At 41.4% G+C, this 22,949-nt stretch overlaps 1 protein-coding gene across 3 annotated transcripts; it reads left to right on the plus strand.

Annotated features, from left to right (window-relative positions):
* Positions 1-268: 268 nt before the first annotated feature.
* ago3b (argonaute RISC catalytic component 3b) lies at positions 269-22,437 on the plus strand. Of its 3 annotated transcripts, none has more exons than XM_074614615.1 (20): positions 269-461; positions 1,127-1,458; positions 5,982-6,165; positions 6,714-6,834; positions 7,007-7,215; positions 8,051-8,187; positions 8,403-8,537; positions 10,082-10,169; positions 10,268-10,415; positions 10,906-11,025; positions 11,108-11,251; positions 12,166-12,332; positions 12,769-12,953; positions 13,165-13,324; positions 13,545-13,635; positions 14,782-14,976; positions 15,080-15,214; positions 15,438-15,539; positions 16,221-16,420; positions 17,422-22,437. In XM_074614615.1, the coding sequence occupies exons 2-20, from the start codon at positions 1,440-1,442 to the stop codon at positions 17,528-17,530; spliced, it is 2,649 nt and encodes an 882-aa protein (XP_074470716.1). In that variant the 5' UTR covers positions 269-461; positions 1,127-1,439; the 3' UTR covers positions 17,531-22,437. The 3 variants fall into 3 exon arrangements, with proteins under 3 accessions (XP_074470716.1, XP_074470718.1, XP_074470717.1); XM_074614617.1 differs by having other exon boundaries at positions 12,199-12,332; XM_074614616.1 differs by having other exon boundaries at positions 280-422.
* The last annotated feature ends 512 nt before the right edge of the window (positions 22,438-22,949 follow it).

The following is a 22,949-nucleotide window of genomic DNA, read 5'->3' on the forward strand; positions in this document are numbered from 1 at the left end:
ACTTGAATTTCCCTCGGGATCAATAAAGTTACTATCTATCTCTCTATCTATCTATATATCTGTAAATATATATATATATATATATATAAATAATAAAAAACTGTTTTGAGTACTTTTCCACCACTGATTATTAATTGTGTTTATAGAACAATAATAGCTCCAAAGCATCTGCCTTTCAACAACTGTCACAAATTATTCCTTTTTCTAATGCTTTTATTTTGAATGAGTAATCCGGAAGTATAGATTCCCCAAATCTCGCGAGCTTTACTCTACTTCGTGAGCGAGAACAGGGCGGTGTAAGTGTAAGAGCAGCTTTCAGACCTTTTAGACCGGTTTGGTTTCTCACCGATACCGAGGAGCAGCAGGACGCCGGTCATATACCTCTCTATCTGGGATAAAGAACAACACCGGGACCTGGCACGGTAACTAACCGGGACCACGAATACTCAGCTACTTACCGGGTAACTATTCATATAACAGTCTCTGTGAGTGTCGAGTTGTCGTCGGCTAACGGCTGAAGCTAACTGTTAGCTTCAACGGTTAGCTTCAACGGTTAGCTTCAACAGTTAGCTTCAACAGTTAGCTTCAACAGTTAGCTTCAACAGTTAGCCTCAACAGTTAGCCGACGACTACCAGTTAAATTTAGACAACTTAAACTGTCTCAAACAAGTCCAAACATTGAACATAATGTACAATATATACATATATGTACAATTACATTACATCTATTTTTATATTTTATACTTCTAGTGTAACACTTCTGTTTATATGTATTTATTACATCTACTTTACCTGTTTTATTTGCTTTATAACAACAACTTTGTGTGTGTTTTACCTGTTATATATGTTTTATCTGCCTCGTTTAGTCTTGTCAAGTATTTGTTTTAAAGCACTGAACCAGAAGAACTGTGAATCTCGTTGTATTTAATACAATGACAATACAGGTTTTAGTAATAGAGGTATTGTCTTATTTAATGTAGTATTTATCAAATGTGCTATTTATAGATTTTAAGGGCTGAGAGAGAGCCAGGGTAAAATGCATTTCACTGTACACTGTACTTTTAAATGCATATGACAAATAAACTTGAAACTAAAGCTTTCTATTCTATGTTGCTTTTTCTTTCAGATACAAAAGAAATAACGTCAAAAGGTTGGAAGCAGGGATATTTAGTACAACTTTGGAGCTGTCAGTTTGCTGTGAGGACCTGGGAGAAGTCTTCCAGCCAGAGCCCGAGGGAGGAGGGGACCCCACAAGCGGCCCAGGATCCACATCAGCGACCCAAGAGCCGGGGAGCAGAGAGCCGCAGTAGCCAGAGGAGAGGAGGGAGAGGCCGGCGTGTCTGTAGGCCAGCCAGCGGTGGACCTATATAGTCAAGTTTGAACCTGCTTAGGGAGAAGTAATCACTGGGTGCCGGGTCATCCGGACAGAGACCTCATGAATGGAAATCGGAACAACAGGTGGGATATCCATACGACTAACCGCCATGCTTAATTTGGTGTTTCAGGTGCTGCACTTGAGTTATTTTTGCAGACAGTGTGCACTGCAAGACAAGTTAGACCCCCATGATTGAGCATTGGGGAGCTGCAAGTTGATCTAAGTTGTTAACACTGTGGTTAGCTTGAATAAGTTGCCAGGCCATCATGGACAAATTCAAATTCCTATCTCTCCAGGCATATTATACTGGGTTGATTGTGCAAGTTAGACCCCCATGATTGAGCATTGGGGGAGCTGCAAGTTGATCTAAGTTGTTAACACTGTGGTTAGCTTAGATAAGTTGCCAGCCATCATGGACACTGGTGCAAAGGCTGCTCAGCTTGAATGCTCAATTCAAATTCCTATCTCTCCGGGCATATTATACTGGGTTGATTGTACCTCTGGTGGTGTTTTACCGGCCATTTTTGCGCCTCGGTGTAGATGTTTGCAAGTTAGACCCCCATGATAGAGCATTGGGGGAGCTGCAAGTTGATCTAAGTTGTTAACACACTGTGGTTAGCTTAGATAAGTTGCCAGGCCATCGTGGACACTGGTGCAAAAGTAGCTTGAAAACTCATTTCAAATTCCTATCTCTCCAGAGGCATATTATACTGGGTTGATTGTGCAAGTTAGACCCCCATGATTGAGCATTGGGGAGCTGCATTTAAGTTGTTAACACTGTGGTTCGCTTAGATAAGTTTGCCAGGCCATCATGGACACCGGTGCAAAAGCAGCTCAGCTTGAAATTCAATTCAAATTCCTATCTCTCCAGAGGCATATTATACTGGGTTGATTGTTACCTTAGTGGTGTTTTTCCGGTCATTTTTGCACCTCGGTGTAGGTGTGTGCAAGTTAGACCCCCATGATTGAGCATTGGGGGAGCTGCAAGTTGAAGTTGTTAATACTGTGGTTAGCTTAAATAAGTTGCCATGCCATCATGGACACTGGTGCAAAAGCAGCTTAAAAACTCAATTCAAATTCCTATCTCTCCAGAGGCATATTATACTGGGTTGATTGTACCTTAGTGGTGTTTTACCGGTCATTTTTGCGCCACGGTGTAGGTAGGTGTGTGTGTGTGTGTGCATGTGTATGCCCCAAACCAGTCTCACAGGTTTTTTTGTATCGTCTACGTCATTCTTTGCCGTCTGTCAAAGGCAGGTGGTGATCCCGTCAGGTGTGCGTGAAGCCTGAGAGAGGCTGGCTCACTTTCAGGGAGGTGTGTGTGTGTGTGTGTGTGTGTGTGTCTCTGAGTGTGTGTTCATATCTGTTTGAAGGGCAGCCTCTCACACCAGCTGCTGCCATAGTTACCCTAGTTATTGAATAATGTTCAGTTAACCGCTGCCTGTATTAATTACAAATCAATTGAGCATGGCAGGACATTAGTCAATTTACTTTTGTTGCCAGGGGGGCACAATTTGTGAGTCACAGCTTGTATATTATTGATGTTGTTGGGGCCAGCGGTGGACTGGGAGGGGAGAAGAAACTGGTTCACTGAAACTGACCCATTCATTCTCTACCCACTCCATCCATTTGCATCTGAAGAGAAGTAAAGAACAAAGCTTTATCACAGAGTAACATACATTTAGACATTTTAAAACAGTCTCACTGTCCAAAATCCAAAGATGTATTACATTTTATAATTGTTTAAAGGAACTGGGAGCTGACACTGTTTGGCATTTTTGATCTTGAGTAGCTTAAATAAATAAAGTTTAGAAAGTGTTTGCCTCGAATGCCCGTACATCGCATGTGTTTTAAAGGTACAGTGTGTAGGATTTGGCGACATCTAGTGGTGTGGTTGCAGATTGCAACCAACTGAATACCCCTCGTCTGAACCCTCTCTTTGCAAGACTGCAGTAACGGGAGCCGCCGAGTGCAAAACCTTGGTAACACCATTGGCCTCACTCAGGGGCCATCCTTACCATTATAACACTACTTTAGGAGCAACGGAAGTCAGACAGCGGCTGGCGATACCACGATTTTGCACTCTGCGGCTCACGTTACCGCAGTTTCACAAGCGTGTCTGAGAACTACGGTGGCCTTCAAGTAACGTAAAAACATGAAAGGCTTTTCTAGAGCCAGTGTTTAGTTTGTCCGTTCTGGGCTACTGTAGAAACATGGCGGAGCAACATGGCGGACTCCGTGAAGAGGACCCGTTCCCTATGTAGATATGAAGGGCTCATTCTAAGCTAACGGAAACACAACAATTCTTAATTTCAGGTGATTATACACTAATGAAAACATAATTGTGAATATGATATTCCAATTCTGCTAACAGATCCCTCAAAATGTTACGCGCTGTTTCTTTAGTACTTGAAGTCTGCAATGTCAAGGAGGTCAAAACAACATTTATTTTAAGTTTTACACGTTTTTTAGTCTCCAGCAATAGAAGGAGACATACTATATTGATCCTCAAGAGGAAATACATTTTTTTTACTCTGTTGTTATTTTTTACACATTACAAACAGGCCCAAAATGCACACACACGTGCACAAACAGGACCTATACACATGCATTAATGGAGAGATGTCAGAGCAAAGGGGGTGTGCCCATGTACAGGCGTCGCAAGCAGTTCGGTGCCCAGGAGGCAAACTGGCAACTCTCCAGCTACCAGTCCGACATTCCGTACTTAGTCCGCCGGTTCCCAAGCCAAGTCACCACGGATTAATGCTCCATCCTAACACATCCCTAACGCGTCCTAACACTCCACAATTAGATCCTGTTAGGACTGTACAATATTACATCAGTGAAGTACTCCCTTAAAGTGTGTGGGTTGAATGTCAGCTCTATATGGGCTGATAGTGATTGTGCGTTGGTACATTTTTACGATGAAGCAGACTGATAAGTGGTCATCAATCTCTCCATTGTTGCTCGCTCTACAGTGAACTGTATTGTGTGTTTGGGTCATTACTGGTGCAGTAGCTGCTTATCTGTCTTGTGTTTAGTTGAAGTTTTCCATAATTCCCCAAAGAAATCAAAGGTTGAATTCCTTTTTATCACTTTTTGATTTTCTTTAGTTTTTGCATAAGTTAAAAAATAGAAAAGAAAACATTCATCAGGCACTTTTACAGAGAAAGAAAAGGACTTTTATTATAAGCCTTTATTTATTCCATCATATTGGTTAAAATACAGACCGGTTTCGAATTCAAAGGATCTTCATCAGGGCAGAAATAGTAAAACAGATTGATTACATCAGGTAAATAGCCAATACTCTGGAAATAAACATTATTGTATCCAGTAATAAAGTGACCAAAAAGCAGCTATCACAATGACATCAAAATAATCAACAAATACTGACCATACAAATAAAGTAAAATATAGTTTAAGAAAATATATTTCAAAAAGTTTTTGTCACCGGAGCTTCAAGATGAACGAGATAAATCTGTGTGCGCACCTGTTTTTCCTCCTCCTGTCAGCATGCCTTTAGTTGCCATGGAGAAACTGTAGCAACATTGGGCACCGTTGCCATGGGAACGGCACAGGGGAGGAAGCGACCTGGGGACGCATTAACAGAAAGTGGCGTCTTTTACTGAATGATGCCTCGTTACGGCAGGTTCAGGATCAGCCCTCGACCCTGACGGGAGTTGAAACTGTTTCATATTTTCCGCCCACAGCTGCTCTGTCGCACTTAATTCACGGCCATATTCATTATAAACGCCTTTTTCAGCTGGGTTTTTTTTCTTTCATTACAAACAAAAAGCGCACCTATTGCTATTTTAACAGCTTGAGCTCTGTGTGCAGACTTTCTGTCATGTAGGTCATTGTATGTATGTGGATCCTCTGAGTCACATTTATGGAAATTGTGTGGTTGCGTGATCTTTTTAGCTGAGTACTTTCCAGTTTGGCATTTCTGAAAATTGGTGTCAGATCGGCGTGGTGTGACACCCGCCTACTTCTCCTCCTGTCTGGCAAAGGCCACGTCAGTCAGGAGAAGCCTGTGAGCTGAGCTGGTCTTTATTTTAAAATGTCACCTAACTCCGTAACCTTTTTTATACGGTCATTATCAGATTGACGTGGGGGGGAAAACCTCGGTGGCCCGTTTGTTTCAGTTTTGTCATTTTGACATGACGCAATCTTAAACGTCCCTGACCATCTTTAGTGCCCCAGCACCCACTGTCGGCTCTTTCCGCCTTATTAACCACTTCCTTCCTCTCATAGCTTTTCAGAAAGGGTAGAATACATTCATGATTACTGGTCGGGGTTATGTTTTAGCTGTTTTGGGACGTTGAATGTTGGGACAGAATCGACATAAATGCAGATGGTAGATAAGGTTGATATAGCTAACGTGTCAGTGAACAGTTGCCCACCTACATCCAACAGATATTAGCAACGTTAGCATTAATGTTTTAGTCGGAACACTATACATTTGAATTATCAAGATAGATACTGTAATATACAAACATATTCAAATTATTATTATCATTCTATAATGTATCAAGAAAGCCACGCCACAGTGCGATGTAAACACTTGTTTATTTTACTTACTTATTTTTGGTATGTGTTGTTCTAGGAGACGTTGGACCAGCCGCTGAACCCCCAGTCCTCTTTGCGTTGCCACGGCGACCCGGCTATGGCACCCTTGGGAAGCCCATCAAGCTTCTGGCCAACTGCTTCCAGGTGGACATACCCAAGATCGACGTCTACCTGTACGAGGTGGACATCAAGCCCGATAAATGTCCCCGCCGGGTCAACAGGTAATTAGGAAGGAGCTGGTCTTTACACACTGTGGACCCGCTGGACTGTGAACTATTTATCACCTTTTTTTTAACTGCAAATTATGCAGTTTGTCAACATCTGTTTTATCTAATAAGATAGTTTTCCTCACCAAAATTAAGGGTTAGGGTTAAGGTTAAGGTAACTTTGGAGTGTTATTTAGCATTCTTCCCAACAAGCTACCAATCGATTCCTTAGTTTTTCTAGTTTCATATGATACCAATATCTTCACTCTAGCTTTAAGACTGACTCTGCTACAACCTCTGAAAGACAGAATAGCGTCGGGATAGTTTATATAATAAAAGATCGATACTTAAGATCCGTGTATTGATACAATATTAACACGCAAAATATTGCGATACTATGCTGTATTGATTTTTTTCCCACCCCTAGCTAGCTAATACTTCTTAAAAACACAATAATAACTTCATTTTTATGCCTAAACTGTCTTTGAGCTGTGTAAGCCTGGACTCATACTGTATGTTGATTGTTTGTGGTGATATGTTTTCTCCCCTGGTGGTCTATTCAGGGAGGTGGTGGACTCCATGGTTCAGCATTTTAAGGTGACCATCTTTGGCGACTGTCTGCCAGTTTACGATGGGAAGAGAAGCCTCTACACTGCTAGCCCACTTCCTGTCGCCACCGGCGGGGTAAGACTCGACATTAAAGTTTGGATGCTGGTGTTTTGTGTCGTCTAGGCCAACAAAAAGTTTAGCTCAAGAAAGAATGTCTTCTTCTCAATGGGAAACCCTGAAAATAGGCGCACACAGCATCATACCAAAGGTAAAGTAATGTTTAACGGTGGCTTGTTTTACTCTTCAGGTTGATCTGGATGTCACCCTGCCAGGTGACGGTGGGAAGGACCGCCCCTTTAAAGTCACCATTAGGTTTGTGTCGTTGGTCAGCTGGCACATGCTGCACGAAGTCTTGACGGGACGCGGCGTGGCCGAGCCGGTGGACCTGGAGAAACCCATCAGCACCAACCCCGTTCACGCCGTGGACGTCGTCCTTCGACACCTGCCCTCCATGAAGTGAGTTTTCTCCCTTGACTGATCTGATCTTGGTATCGCAGGTTGCGTTAATGCGTTAAAGAAATTAGTAACATTAAAACAAATATGCGTTAACGCGTTATTATCACGTTAACTTTGACCGCCATAATAGGAATATTTAAAAAGGATAGTATCCAGACCCCATACTAAAATACCTCAAATCATATTGAAAGCTCAATGTAGCTAAAATATCTGAGATCATTTCTAGTTGCTAAGATTTAAAGTTGGGTGAAATATTTTGCTCAAATTATGACTATTACCACAAAATAGTTAAGATTGATGACTAAATGCTGTAGTTTGCCTTCACCATGTTACAGTTTTCAGTATGAAGATAAGAATGAAGATATGAGTTTGATCTAAATGGCTCTGAATTAAGCATGAGAGATTTCTTCTGGTCATGAAATATGATCCGAGGATACTTGCATCCTGGAGCTACTGTATAGCTCCCTTAATTTATTATGCAGCATTTAAACCACAACGTCGTCACGTATTGTAACAGGTGCAGTTTAGTGGAAACATGTAGGCACCCTACAATACCACAGGTGGATATATTTTTATAGTGGGATTTAAATACGACATGGTACATTTGGATTAAAAGCGTCTTTTATGTAATCTACCTCAAGATATGCCATTTGGTGAATCCATTAACCGAAATAGTTTTTAGTAACATGAACGAACCTGCAACTCGTGCAGCACTTGTGTTATACTGCACTCACTGAACCACACAGGGAATGCCACTCAAATCCCGGGTAGAGTTTTATATTTGTGCTCTACTAACCTTTGTGTCACCTCTTCTGAACCTCTCTGTCCTCATCAGGTACACTCCCGTCGGGCGATCCTTCTTCTCCTCCCCGGAGGGCTACGACCACCCGCTAGGTGGAGGAAGAGAGGTTTGGTTTGGCTTCCATCAGTCAGTACGGCCGGCCATGTGGAAGATGATGCTCAACATTGATGGTGAGTAAGCACTGTGAAAGCAGGGACCAAGGAATAGTTTGACATTTTGGGAAATACGTTAAAGAATGCACTTTCTTGCTGAGAGTTAGATGAGAAGATTGATACCACTCTGGTGTCTGCTATAGCCATCAGCTGCTTAGCTAACTTAGTATACAAACTGGAAACGGTTCTCGACATTGTGATTGACAGTTTGATCTCGTCCCGTATCTTTTCAGTGTCGGCCACAGCTTTTTATAAAGCCCAGCCAGTCATCCAGTTCATGTGCGAGGTCCTGGACATTCACAACATTGACGAGCAGCCTCGCCCTCTCACCGACTCCCACAGGGTCAAGTTCACCAAAGAGATCAAAGGTATGTCACCAAGCGAAGGCAGTGCTTGTTGTCACTGTGCTGCAGTACGAGGCCTCTCCCCGTTACAGCTTTGTGTGTTGTTATATGGGAAGCTGCTGTAGCTTTTTGATGTCGCTGTAGACTATTCATTGTTCGATGCTTTGCGATGTTTGTTTTAACTTCTTTTTTATTTTGATTAAATCAACAATGATACATATACAATATACATTTTCATACAACTACTTTCTTTGTTTTTTTCAGCTGTATATAGCATTATATTCAAATATTAAATAAGATTAAGCAAACAATAGAAAAGGGGATAAATATCCACTCCAAAATACATATGTACATATTAACAAACCAACCAAAAATTATAATAAAAATAATAATGATTGTCCACTCCAAGGTATGATAGCATAGGTGAAAATACAGGTGCAACATTTACTTTTGGAAAGGACAGTATGTGATGTGTGTGTATATATAGAATGTAGCATCAATATATTTTCTTAATTTTTGTCATGACATTCACGCAGAATACAACACAGGAACAAGGTTGATTTCCTGAACTTTCACACTGCGAATAAAGGCATCAACCAGTCACGTTATGCTGAACCGGTTAAGTTGCGCCTATATCTATGTAACAACAACACATAGGCGCCGTAGTCAAAACCAAGATGACAAACTTTATTACTTTATTTTCAACCTTGACAAAGGCAGCGCAAAGCACATCCACTCTTTCCCGTTTTTACCTTTCACAATAAAAGCCCTAGACATATAATATTCGCAGGCAAGTGTTCTTTATTTTCGTGTTGTTTAGTTGCCACGGCCCCAGTGTGTAAAGGCCTTTAGGCAGGAGAGCCGAGCACCACTTGATGATAAGATTCATTGTATTAATAAAGCCATGACGGGATCCATCGATTATTTTTGGAGCCTTAATAATTTGATAAAGGTCCCATTCTTTTTGAAACCATGTTTTGTATGTGGGAGGGTCTGGTTTCAGCCATCCAATGGGTATATACAAATCCAGGCTGCTGTGAGTGGTATATTTAATAGGTATTTCTTGGCCTTCCTGGGCAGGCCTTTAGGTATTACTCCCAGTAGTGCCGCTGTAGAGTCTTGTGGAATATCCTGTTGGAAAACCTCTTTGAGGACATCAACTACATCTCTAGTTTAGGACATAGCCAGAATATATTGATGTGATTGGCAACGCGTGTTCCACAATTCCTCCAACATGAGCTGGAATGTGTTCTTGTATATTATTTCTGTCGTTCTGATGAATCTACTGCTTATTCATCCATTTAAATTCCCTCAATGTGTTTGAATTTGCAACCAGGTGTGCCGCAGTGCCAGCTTCCTGCCAGGTGTCCTGGGATATTAGTTTCCGCTTCCAATCTCTGCTTTATCTGTAGGGAATTATGTTGTAGATGCTTTGTGTGTTTTGACAGTTTATTAGATGCATAAATTAGGTAGAGATGAAAGCTTGAATCTTGGTGAAGCTATTCAATTGTTCCAATTTATGAATAAAAGCTTCAATGTTGCTGATGCTTATTCCATCATCTTCACAGGTCTTAAAGTGGAAGTGACACACTGTGGAACCATGCGTAGGAAGTACAGAGTCTGCAATGTAACACGACGCCCTGCCAGCCTCCAGACGTACGTTTCTACATCGCACCCGAGTAGCTGTTAACTCGCAACCAAAGCTGTCATTGGCTCACATTAACGGGAGATTCTCGTTGCCTTCGAATCCACAGGTTTCCGTTGCAGCTCGAGAGCGGTCAGACGGTCGAACGTACAGTGGCGCAGTACTTCAGAGAGAAGTACAGCCTGCAGCTGAAGTACCCCCACCTGCCCTGTCTGCAGGTGGGCCAGGAACAGAAACACACCTATCTGCCCCTGGAGGTAAGGACTGTTGGTGAATGTATGAGTCCAGTGCCAAATACTGGTAAAATGTGTATTTGGAAGTTAAATCGTTAAAAATGACCTTTCAGTGTGGCTGGTAAATTTTGAGACACGTTTTACTGTAAAATTCATTTAAAGTTTATTTATTCCTTTACTCATAAACCAGGAATATCCAAATACAATCAGTACCATAAATAATATCATATTTGTCCACTCCCATGTTGATAAGAGTATTAAATACTTAAAAACATTTTGAGCAAATAAAAAATTTACGATTAATTAACTATTTTAATCAATTGACAGCCCTAGATGCAAGTAAACGATATATGTACTAGTCCTACCCCTACTGCAGCTTCCGTGGCACAAGAAATCGGCTAACATGAACCCAATGCAGGGCTGAAGTAAAATGAAAATGGTGATTCAGTCTAAATATCAGGCTGGATTAAAAGATGGATTAACCTGAACTGCTGTTTTTTTTTTTTTCATTTAGGTCTGCAACATCGTACCTGGACAGCGCTGCATTAAAAAACTAACCGACAACCAGACGTCGACCATGATCAAAGCAACAGCCCGCTCTGCACCAGACAGACAGGAGGAGATCAGCAGGCTGGTGAGTAGATGAGAGAGAAAATGGCACAAAGTTAGCTTTTTTTTTTTCGTTCCTTTTAAAACAAAATTTTCTCTTCTCTCAGGTGAGGAGTGCAAATTACGAGGCCGACCCGTTCGTCCAGGAGTTTCAGTTCCGCGTGCGAGATGAAATGGCTCAGGTGACGGGCCGCGTCCTGCCGGCCCCCATGCTGCAATATGGCGGCAGGGTGAGCTCTGAACCATTTATGGTAATTTCCCTTTAAATCACGCTTCATATGCATGTGTGTTTTTCAACATGTCTGTGTGTTTGTGTGTGTTTGAGACAGCAGGGTTTCCTCCAGTTTGTCAGGAAAACTGAATCCTGACAGTTGACATTTGGTGGATCTGAATTTCAGCACATAAAACCAATAACTCATATAGAGATATCTCAAGATATTATGATCCTTTAGTAGTGAAATTACACGACTCTCAATACCGATTCAACACCACGGTAAAAAACAAAAGTAAAAACAATAAATCCCATGTACTTCAACACATACACTCCTTTATTACCATTTGCATACTGTTTTTTGTTAAACGGGTCATAATTCCCTCTCTATTATCTGTTTTATATTGCTGTGAAAACATCTCCTTCAAACAACTGGATTTATTCAGGTGTTTCACCAAAAATTACATTTTACAAGATTACATTTGAACACATGATAACATAAGAATTAGAAAAACAAGTACTGCAGTTGTGTGGGGAAACCCTGTGATTACAATCTATAGTTTTCTTTTTCTCACATTTGATGTGCTCACTGTAAACCATAATTCTCTCTGATTGCATCTCTCACATCTTTTCTCCTCTTTTTTGACTATGAACTTTTGCTTTCGTAATTTGCTGTGTTTTTTATATTCTTTTACACGTGCATGCTTTTGCAAGAGATCATATATAGAAGCTGTCTTAATTTGAGAGCAGCCTCTGTTTTGCATGTCTGCCATAGAATGAATGCATGAGCCAATCATAAGCGAGCACAGATAAAACTTAAAAATTAATTTGTCTCCTATGCCATTTAAATAATCATTTGCTCTTGATCTTGAGCTCTCACTGGCTGCCTGATTCCTTTAAATCCATACATTGTCTGTTTCCCTTTTGTACTGTACGTGTTTGTGTGACTGCCAGTCCCAGCAGATCAACCCTGCACTGTCGTTGCAGAACCGCACGGTGGCCACACCCAGCCACGGGGTGTGGGACATGAGGGGGAAGCAGTTTCACACCGGAGTGGAGATCAAGATGTGGGCCATCGCCTGCTTCGCCACCCAGAGGCAGTGCCGAGAAGAGATCCTCAAGTGAGTTCACAAAAATGACTGTTCTTGTTTAGTTTAGTTGAAAAGGTAAAACTTAAAGAATGAACAGATTAAAATAAGATAATACATATATTTAAATTGTAAAATATAAAAAAAAAGCTATGAAGCTGGAAGCTATGAGGAAAATCTCACATTTAAAGAAGCCAGACAAATGTATTTAGATAGAAAACAAGGTCTTTATTTTGAGAATTAAAATGTTGAACATAGATTTATTTAGAGTAATTGTACTAGGGTATTTCAGTTGCAGAAAATGCCCATATTTTCTTAGAATAAAGAAATAGTTTGAACACAGATTATTTACTCCTTAAATGACAAGTAGACTTAGACTTTCCAATCCATGGATCACAATAAACCATTGCTCTGCTGGTAGTGACATTAAGAACAAACATTCATTTATTTATTTTTCCTTCATGCTCAGGAGCTTCACTGACCAGCTGCGTAAAATCTCAAAGGATGCTGGGATGCCAATCCAAGGCCAGCCGTGTTTCTGTAAATACGCCCAGGGCGCCGACAGCGTGGAGCCCATGTTCAGACACCTGAAGAACACCTACGCAGGGCTGCAGCTCATCATCGTCATCCTGCCTGGGAAAACACCCGTCTATGGTACAAAAATAACTATTTCTAAACCAACAGTAACACAAATAAATCCAGTAGTCACCGTGTATAAAAAGGTTGGATCTGAACCTCTGACCTCTAGGCTACTGCTACCTGTTATAAAGACAAACATAAAAGCAGCCAGTGAAGTTTGTGTTAAGTCCGTACAGTAAACTGTGATTACAGAGTTAAAGGAATATTCAATCTCTCTGACCCACAGCTGAGGTGAAGCGGGTGGGCGACACCCTCCTCGGCATGGCCACTCAGTGTGTCCAGGTAAAGAACGTAGTGAAGACGTCGCCTCAGACCCTCTCAAACCTCTGCCTCAAGATCAACGTCAAACTGGGGGGAATCAACAACATCCTGGTTCCACACCAACGGTAACATTTAACACAGCGAATCAAGATAAACAAAGACCTTCTGGGTTCTTGCTGCTGGGGTTTATCCGTCTTTTTTATTATTAGCTTTTAAAGTCACATTGACATTTATTATTTTCCCCTTGTGATCTCCGTGCCTGCCTGTTGGCTGTTAAACAGAACATGTGTTGGAACATTACAAATTGATCGTGAGATAATTTTGTGCCTCCTGTTTTCCATCCAGGCCCTCTGTGTTCCAGCAGCCTGTCATCTTCCTCGGGGCTGATGTCACTCATCCTCCAGCAGGAGACGGGAAAAAGCCATCTATTGCAGCGGTGAGACTTTACTTCACTTCCACAACTCATATGAGTCTGTCTATTGCCACAAAATGACTTTCCCTTAAATCATTTTGGACTTTTAGTAACTATTTTGGTGCTTCTGTTCATTGGTGATTTGACCTTTTGCATTATTGTTAATGCAACACAAAGCTACATGTCTAAAAGCCTTTGCTTTAGCCTGTTTCCTTGCTGATGCATTTGACAAAAACAGACACCAAGTACAGAACAGTGTTTCCTGTGTAATCTTAGGGTCTAATTTGCATGTTTATAACATGCAACAACTAGAGCTGTCAGTCGATTCAAATATTTAATTTTGATTGTCCATAGTTAATCACAATTAATTGCAAATTAATTGCGCATTTTGTATCTGTTTAAAATGTACATTAAAGGGAGATTTGTCAAATATTATATACTCTTATCAGCATGGTAGTGGAGAAATATGCTTGCTTAATACAAATGTATGTATATATTTATTATTGGAAATCAATTAACAACACAAATCTATGACAAATATTGTCCAGAAACCCTCACAGGTACTGCATTTAGCATAAAAAATATGCTCAAATCATAACAAACTGCAGCCCAACAGGCAACAACAGCTGTCAGTGAGTCAGTGTGCTGACTTGACTATGACTTGTCCCAAACTGCATGTGATTATCATAAAGTGGGCATGTCTGTAAAGGGGAGACTCGTGGGTACCCATAGAACCCATTTACATTCACATATCTGGAGGTCAGAGGTCAAGGGACCCCTTTGAAAATGGCCATGACAGTTTTACCTCGCATAAGTTTGGGGCGTTATTTAGCCTCCTTCGCTACAAGCTGGTATGACATGCTTGGTACCAACGGATTCCTTAAGTCTTTTTAGTTTCATATGACACCAGCACCTTCACTCTAGCTTTAAAACTGAGCTACAACCTAAAAATCACAAGTTGCGTTAAAGAAATTAGTGGCGTTAAAACAAATGTGCCCAAACAGCCCTAGTAACAACTGTAATTTTGCTTTATTTGTCATAGTACTTCCATACATTTGAGGGAAAGCACAGGAAAATGGTTTCTTAAATGCTCTTAAGTTGCAATGCTTTTGCATATAATTGAGTATGTTCTTCTGACTCATCTGACTGACTGATGTTGTGCCTCTACAGGTGGTGGGCAGCATGGACGCCCACCCCAGCAGGTACTGCGCTACAGTGCGGGTCCAGAGGCCCAGACAGGAGGTCATCCAGGACTTGGCCTCCATGGTGCGAGAGCTCTTGATCCAGTTCTACAAATCGACCCGCTACAAGCCAACCAGGATCATCTTCTACAGGGACGGCGTGTCAGAGGGACAGTTCAGACAGGTAGAACAACTGGTTGCTTTTTTTCTTCCCTGTTTTTTGCTGGAAGTTTCAGGTTGTTGCCAATTTGTTTACTTATCACATCTAACTGTATTTTTCTGTGTAGGTGCTGTACTATGAGCTGCTGGCCATCAGGGAGGCTTGCATCAGTCTAGAGAAGGAATACCAGCCAGGGATCACTTACATTGTAGTACAGAAACGCCATCACACACGTCTCTTCTGTGCAGATCGCAACGAGCGGGTGAGTAACACAATATCAACGGTACTCTGAGTCTTTTAATTATTCTGGCTGCCTACTCTCTTCATCTGTTTGATTGTTTTGGTAAATTGAGGTCGAAGGTTATCTAACAAAAACGGGATAAAAGAAGGATTTGACATCAGGGTCACCACATACTGATTATAAAGGGGATTTTTTCAGGCAGTTTGACTTTCTCTTAAATCAGTTTTGTTAAATTACCTCTCAGGTTGGACGAAGTGGAAACATTCCAGCCGGCACCACAGTGGACACAGACATCACCCACCCCTACGAGTTTGACTTTTACCTCTGCAGTCACGCTGGAATCCAGGTACGCTTTGTAGAAGAAGAAGGATGCAAACTATAGATCAAGCAGTGAAAGAAATAAAAATAAAAATGTTTTAGAACAAGGACTTAAATGAGATTAAGTGCACTGAGAAAGAGTTGAGATTTCCTTTAATTGTCTTTGTTGGAATAAGAATAAAACATCAGCTGAGGTCTGAGCCCTGACAAGAGTTGAACTATCAGCGCTTTTATTTTGAAAAATTAGGTCCATCCCTAGTTTCCTGTTAAGATACAGTGACTGATAGGGTTTTTTATTTTGAAATCAAGCCTAATCCTGAGCTTCCTCTTAACATACTTTGAGGGTTGGGGGCTTTTATTTTGAAAAATGAGTCTCATCCTGAGATTTCTGTTAAGTTAAGTTAAGTACCTCATACAACCCCACTTAAAACAATCCAAACTATCCCTTTAAGGCCTTTTTGAAGCCATACTGACATTTTCTTTAAAACTACTGAACTGTTGTTCTTCCTTTATGTTATGGATACTTTGACCAACCAGCAGTGAAAGAATATTTTATCTTCCTCAACAACTCTCCACCAGCAGAGGTTGGATAAACTCCTATCGAGCTACCAGGCCTCGCCCGCTCCATCCCGCTCATTGTTTGTCCACTCTCCCCACGGAGCTGCTCTCTCTTGGGTGGGATTAACTCTGCTTCCTTCCCCCCCTCCAGGGTACGAGCCGGCCTTCCCACTACCACGTTCTGTGGGACGACAACTGTTTCACCGGGGACGAGTTCCAGCTCCTCACATACCAGCTGTGCCACACCTATGTCCGCTGCACGCGCTCCGTCTCCATCCCAGCACCGGCCTACTACGCCCACCTGGTGGCCTTCCGCGCCCGCTACCACCTGGTCGACAAAGAGCACGACAGGTGGGCAGAAACTCTTTTCATTTTATATAAATAGTGTGAAGAGTACAGGAGGTACTGAGTTAGTGGCTATGGAAGCTGAACATGTCTGAATAACTAATGTTCTCTATTTGTAAGAAATGAATGGTACCGGTGAATAATTTTCTAAGGAATTAACTTTCATTTTGTCTATTCTTTTTGTACCACGAAGTGGCTTTATATTTTTTTGGGGGGCTGTCAATCGATTCAAATATTTAATCGTGATTAATCACATGATTGATAGTAGAAGTTAATCACGATTAATCACACTATTTTTATCTGTTCAAAATGTACCTTAAAGGGAAATAATTTAACAACACAAAACAATGACAGATATTGTCCAGAAACCCTCACAGGTACTGCATTTAGCATAAGAAAATATGCTCAAATCATAACATGGCAAACTGCAGCCAAACAGGCAGCAACAGCTCTGTGTGTCAGTGTGCTGACTTGACTATGACTTGCCCCAAACTACATGTGATTATCATAAAGTGGGCATGTCTGTAAAGGGGAGACTCGTGGGTACCCATAGAACCCATTTTCATTCACATATCTTGAGGTCAGAGGTCAAGGGACCCCTTTTGAAAATGGCCATGACAGTTTTTCCTCGCCAAAATTTAGCTCAAGTTTGGAGCGTTATTTAGCCTCCTTCGCGACAAGCTAGTATGACATGGTTGGTACCGATGGATTCATATGATACCATATCTTCACTCTAGCTTTAAAACTGAGCCCACTACAACCTAAAAATTACAAGTTGCGTTAATGCATTAAAGAAATGAGTGGTGTTAAAATGAATTTGTGTTAAAGCATTATTATTGTGTTAACTTTGACGGCCCTATTTCTTTATGTAGCAGGAATGTATTGGATAAATTCTCCAAGTGGGATTAATTAATTTCACAGTGCTGACACTACTAAAAGGCAACAATGTAGACTGTTTTTTTTAATGTTACTAAGCATTATTTCCCTCCGTCATTTCCTCCCGACAGTGCGGAGGGCAGCCACGTCTCAGGGCAGAGTAACGGCAGGGACCCCCAGGCGCTGGCCAAGGCTGTTCAGATCCACCACGACACACTGACGACCATGTATTTCGCCTGAACATCCCCCTCAGCTTCCCTCCATCTTTCCCAGCCAGTCTTGGTGTCCGACTTCTATCAGCAGCATCGACCCATTACCAGAGGGACCCCAACCTCCCAACCCCCCAACCACCCAACCAAGCACCACCACCACCTCCGTGCTGGTGCAGCTTCGGTCACAGGAGCCAGACGATGCCGGCGGCTGCAGGCTGCGTAAGGATGTAATGAGCCAGAGAGGAGTTACAGCCACATTATGCAATTTGAAACCAGCCAATCGTTTCTGTGCTACTGCCCACGCATCTCTCTCTCACCTACACCTCCTCTGCTGTATTTAAATCACAATGGATTTTGTCACATCCTCGCCTTCCAGTTTTGACAACGCTGTGTGTTTTTAAAAAAAAATATGGCGGAGCAGCAGGAAACACAAAAAACTGATGATTTTTTGGTGCATGGGTGGAAGCAGAACCAGTGAGGACCTGACGTGCTCCGTAGCCTCACGCTGAGCCTATAATGTTGCTGGTTTATATTGTAGACGGTTTTACATGTTTGTGAGTTTTCAGCTTGTCTAGATACAATACTGTATGTGTTATTTCTCTCTCGAAGCAAATGTGTGATCGCCACGGCAACGTGTTAGTCGCTCGTAAAAACAAAAGCTTCGCCCCTTCCCCCCCCCTCAAAACGGCCATAGCTGTCTCCCTTTAAGCCAACGGTTCCTCGCAGTCATTCAGCCAGACATTAAGAAGCATAACTCTGCACTCTGAAACACTGAATGAAATCTTAATTTTTATTTTTAAACACAGCCTCGTACAGCCATCGATGAAGCATTGTATATCGCATGATGCCTTACTGCGAGGCGAGCTGCATGAAGACGACTGTTAGAATACAACGCCATGGCCCCGCAAATGGACGTTTTTTCTCTCACTTGTAGTTCAGCTTGTGTTATACCAAACGTTTTTCTTGCGTGTTTTTAATTCTTCTCGCTATTTATGAATAACTTAAATTCAGCAATAGAGCAGACAGTTTGGGTCTTCTGACGACCACAAACCTTTTAACTTTGAACCGACCAGTTTAGCTGTCAAGAGCTCCTTCGGTGCAATACGGTGTTTTAACGCGGAGAGAGCGGGGTTCGGTGGCGTGTGTTTCGACGAGTATTCGTGTGGTAAAATTGTTCGTTAACGAGCGAGTTTTGGCAAGTGGCGACGAACTTGGATTCAGGAATGTACGTACACGAGGATCAGCCGTGAGGTCTGATGGCGTTCGGAGAGATTAAACAAAAGTGCCTGATTTGGTTAGAGAGTGAACTGTTGGTTGGAAGGAAAGTTTTTAAATCGTATGTAGGTTCGGGGTGCCTCCGTTAAAACACTGCACTGCAATATTATTCAATCCAATACATTTGCTCTGCCTTAAAGACTGCTTGTATGGTGCCTATAATGTTTAGTTTTCAGATATAGAGGTGTTTAATTAAATGATATAATTTAGTGACGTCATAATTAATGATGGTGCTGAAGAAATCTGAATATAATGCGAACCAAGTACAACACCACCGTCACCAACTATGATCTCAATAATAGACATATAATTTAATTTTAAAACAGGAACTGAACATTATAAACTTTGTAAAGGCAGATGTTACGGCAGCGCTGTTGTACTGGACTGTATTAGATTGTACAGGTGTAGTTTTCAGTAATGTTTTGCAGAGACTTGGACGTGTGTCCTTGGTGCACTGATAGGACTCACTGCCAGTCGAAGACTTCATATTCAGATTTCAGAGTCTTTATCACCTGCTGTAGCTGCCGCGTTTGTGTTCAGAGGAGGGGGGGCGGTTTGGTATCTCCAAAACTGGTGTGAGTAGGGCTGCAACTGTTGATTATTTTCACCATCCATTAATCGCTTTGTCTATAAAATGTCAGAAACATCTGCTATCATTTCCCACAGCCCATAGAGTGCTGCAGGAATGAGTCCTAAAACCCAGAAATGAGTTAGCACTTTAGCACTTTCCGGTTCCCTCGTCTGGAAGTCAATGGGTTTTTAGTCAGATGCCTGAAATAAGGTCTGTGGTTAACACAAGCTGAAGAGATTTTACGACATAAAATACATCAATAAATACGCCACTTGTGAATTTTGAAGCCTTTACGTGTCTTAAAAAAAGGCGGTTGCTAACAAGTGAGACTACTAAACGTCATCACGCCGACTCGTCCGCCTTTACAGCCTCGTTGTGTATACTCGCTCTCATGTGACCGTGGCGTAGTTCGTTTGTAGCCTAACGTTAGCTTTTTACTTCTGGCTATTGCATTCACACTTCAATAATCATAAAAGTGGAGTCATCTCCATCTCCATTTGTGGAGATCATCTTGCTGAACAAAACGTGTCGGCATCATAACTGTGTGTTGGCCACAGAGCTTATTTTCTGCAGTTATCCAAAACCCAACGGAGAAATCCCATTGGCTTTTTGTCGAGGGAACCCAGTGCGACGCTAACTTCCTGGTTGGCCTACAAAAATACGTCATCCCTGCAACCCTCTATCGGAGATGTATTAGATGTCTTGTTGTTTTTCCGACCAACAGTCTAAAACTCCAAAGATATACAGTTTACGGTCCTATATATGACAAAGAAAATGTCAAATTCTCACAATGTTTGGCATTTTTTGCTTGAAAAATGACAAGAAATATGAATCGGAATGGTTGGCGAGTTCTGAGACGGTACTTTTTTTTTTACTTTGGAGAAAACTGTGTCCGTAAGGAACAGCCACATTTGGACACCGGTGTCTCATCGATCCCAAATTCTAACCAAATAATATCACGTAAAAGGACATCTTCTAGCAAGAATCCAACATTATGGAGTTTATGGATATTTCTTATGCCTTTTTAAATCGGTCATCGTTGCCAGAATTTCTTTACTTCTTCAAAAGCCCAGCCGTTGAGGGTGCTCCATCATGGCATTGCAGTATAGTTTAATACAGACGAAGCCTTCAGGTTTCATCACTTGGACCAAACCAACGTGCCTGGTCGGGGGGTGAGGGTGAAGGACTTGGTGTGGGGGGGTGGGAAGGGGCCTTACAGCATCGTGCTGATGTGGTCTGTACTGCTTACCAGAACCAAACTTACGCTGCTATAAGAAAACACATTTATTTAATATTTCATCATAGGCTATATATTAATACAAGAGAGACTAAGAAGATAATGGTATTTTACTGCACTTACAGAGACGCATGTTTTTACGGTTAAATAAGTCGCCTCCAGCTAAAACATTTTAATTCTAAGAATGTCTGAACGGTTTGTCCCCCCCCTTTTCTGTGTTTGTTGTCATGTCGGAGCCGTTTTCTTAACGTCAGAGACATTACCAGCATTTGATTTTACTTGAAGTAAATTAGTCGTGGGCATGTTTAACATTGTTGGCTAGCGCTCTGCTCGTTTTTCTGAAAGTCTATATGGAGCCGCTCGTAACGCCACGTACAGTAAACGGAGCGCTAGAGAGCCTGTCGGCGAAGGCTTCGTGTCTTTACAGAGCTGGATCAGCTGATCAGATGCCTTTGTCCTCAAAAATAAAAAAGCATTTTTAAGTCTGAATTGAGATATATTTATAAGTAGAGATATTAATGTAACGCACACACCACTTATTTTTTCTAACAAAGTCCTATTTGAAGCTGTATGGAAATATGGCGGTTTATTAATAATCGTAGTGGTCTGTGATTTGATAATGCAATAGGTTTACTTGTGTGAAACGTGTTCGTTGCGTCGTGCAAGCGATCGGATGAGCCGTCAACCCTCCTCTTGTGAAGAAGACCTGTGAAGAACTCCCTCTGCTGTTTATTTTATCATCTCAAAAGAAAAAGCTCATGAATTTGACATTTCTCAATTGCATGTGCTACAAAACTGCATCCTTTTTTTATTTGAATCTTCTTTGCGTATTCACGAAGAGGAGGAGGAGGGTTGGAAGTTCATCCTCGGACCGGTTTCGTCCGTTAACAGACTGTGCCTTTCCTGATGGTGCTGAAAAAAAAACAAGTAAATCAAAGAAATCTTAACTTTCAGAAAAAGGGGGGCGCCGACACCCCTGGTCTTCATTGATAAGTATATATTGATACATGACAATACTGTAAGGCGTGATTGTGTGCGTATTGTGTGTGTGTGTGTGTGTGTGTGTGTGTGTGTGTGTGTGTGTGTGTGTGTGTGTGTGGATACCTCTGACATATGCCAAGAACACAAAAAATATGCAGAACTGATCAGTGTGGAGCTGACAGGACCAAAAAAGGCCTGTGGGGATCGGTTTAGTGGACGGGCACTCTCAAGCACAACCCAACATTTTTAAAGAATCAGAACCAATAGGGGAACACTCACGACTCTGTAGGTAACGAGTAGCTCAGTTTAGACATTATGTAGCATTTATTTATTTATCTTTATTTCTATACATGACGCCTCACCTTACTGCCTGTTTTTTTTTTCTCCTCCTTTTAATTTACGTGTTCATTCTTGAATGGACGGCAATAATGAAGCAATGGTAAAAAGTTTCTGTGCAATCGGTTTGTCTGGCCTTCCCTCAGCGTATGCACGTCTCTATCTGACCACACTTTTAACTCCTTTTTATCTTCTAATTATGAAATTTAGACGTTTACACATTCGGTTGAGTTGTTACTCCACGAGTGCCCGTTTCCCATGTTAAGGGATTCCCCACAAAACAATAAATCTTTAAAACCTCTGTGGTTGGCTGCATATCATACTCAAAAAGCAAACAATGTTTGGGTGTCACAGTATATTAATGTGCTTTTATTTGCCTGATTATTAAATGGTGTCACTTTTTAGAAGTAAAACTGTACGTCAAGACCTTTTTTTTTTGTTGTCTTAACACTCATCTGATCCTGGTCCTAAGTTGAGCCTTTTTATTTGGTTGTCATATTTAATTTTTTTTGGAATAAATACTCTATGTATGAAACGTGTTTTTGTTTTTATTAAAAAAAGAAGGAAATGGAAAAGGTTTAGAAACACGCTCACGCTTCATAACATTTCCAGAGAGGCAGCGGTAGGCAGGTGTGAACACACACATGCACGCTGTCTGAACTTTGCACACACATAAAATTAATTTCATGTTTGATGTTCACATCCGGTATCGCTGCTGCCTCGAGGTGTTTATACATCAATTTAAACCTGCTAAAGTCACACGTTAAAGGTATCATTGATGACAGTTTTATGTAGACAAATATTTTGTAATATAATACATCTACAGAGCCTTAAAGTACAGAACCCCCCTACACCCCTATTAACTCGTTCCCTCAAGTTAGTAAGTTGATCCCTCAAGTTAGTAAGTCGTTCCCTCAAGTTAGTAAGTTGATCCCTTAAGTTAGTAAGTCGTTCCCTCAAGTTAGTAAGTTGATCCCTTAAGTTAGTAAGTCGTTCCCTCAAGTTAGTAAGTTGATCCCTTAAGTTAGTAAGTCGTTCCCTCAAGTT

This window comes from Sebastes fasciatus, chromosome 17, assembly GCF_043250625.1.
Source record: "Sebastes fasciatus isolate fSebFas1 chromosome 17, fSebFas1.pri, whole genome shotgun sequence".
Lineage (NCBI taxonomy): Eukaryota > Metazoa > Chordata > Actinopteri > Perciformes > Sebastidae > Sebastes > Sebastes fasciatus.

Bases quoted from the DNA above. Each gene is read 5' to 3' on its own strand.
- ago3b (XM_074614615.1), top strand. The intron at 7,216-8,050 runs GTGAGTTTTCTC...TGTCCTCATCAG, and splicing joins CGACACCTGCCCTCCATGAA to GTACACTCCCGTCGGGCGAT. The intron at 10,416-10,905 runs GTAAGGACTGTT...TTTTTCATTTAG, and splicing joins ACACCTATCTGCCCCTGGAG to GTCTGCAACATCGTACCTGG.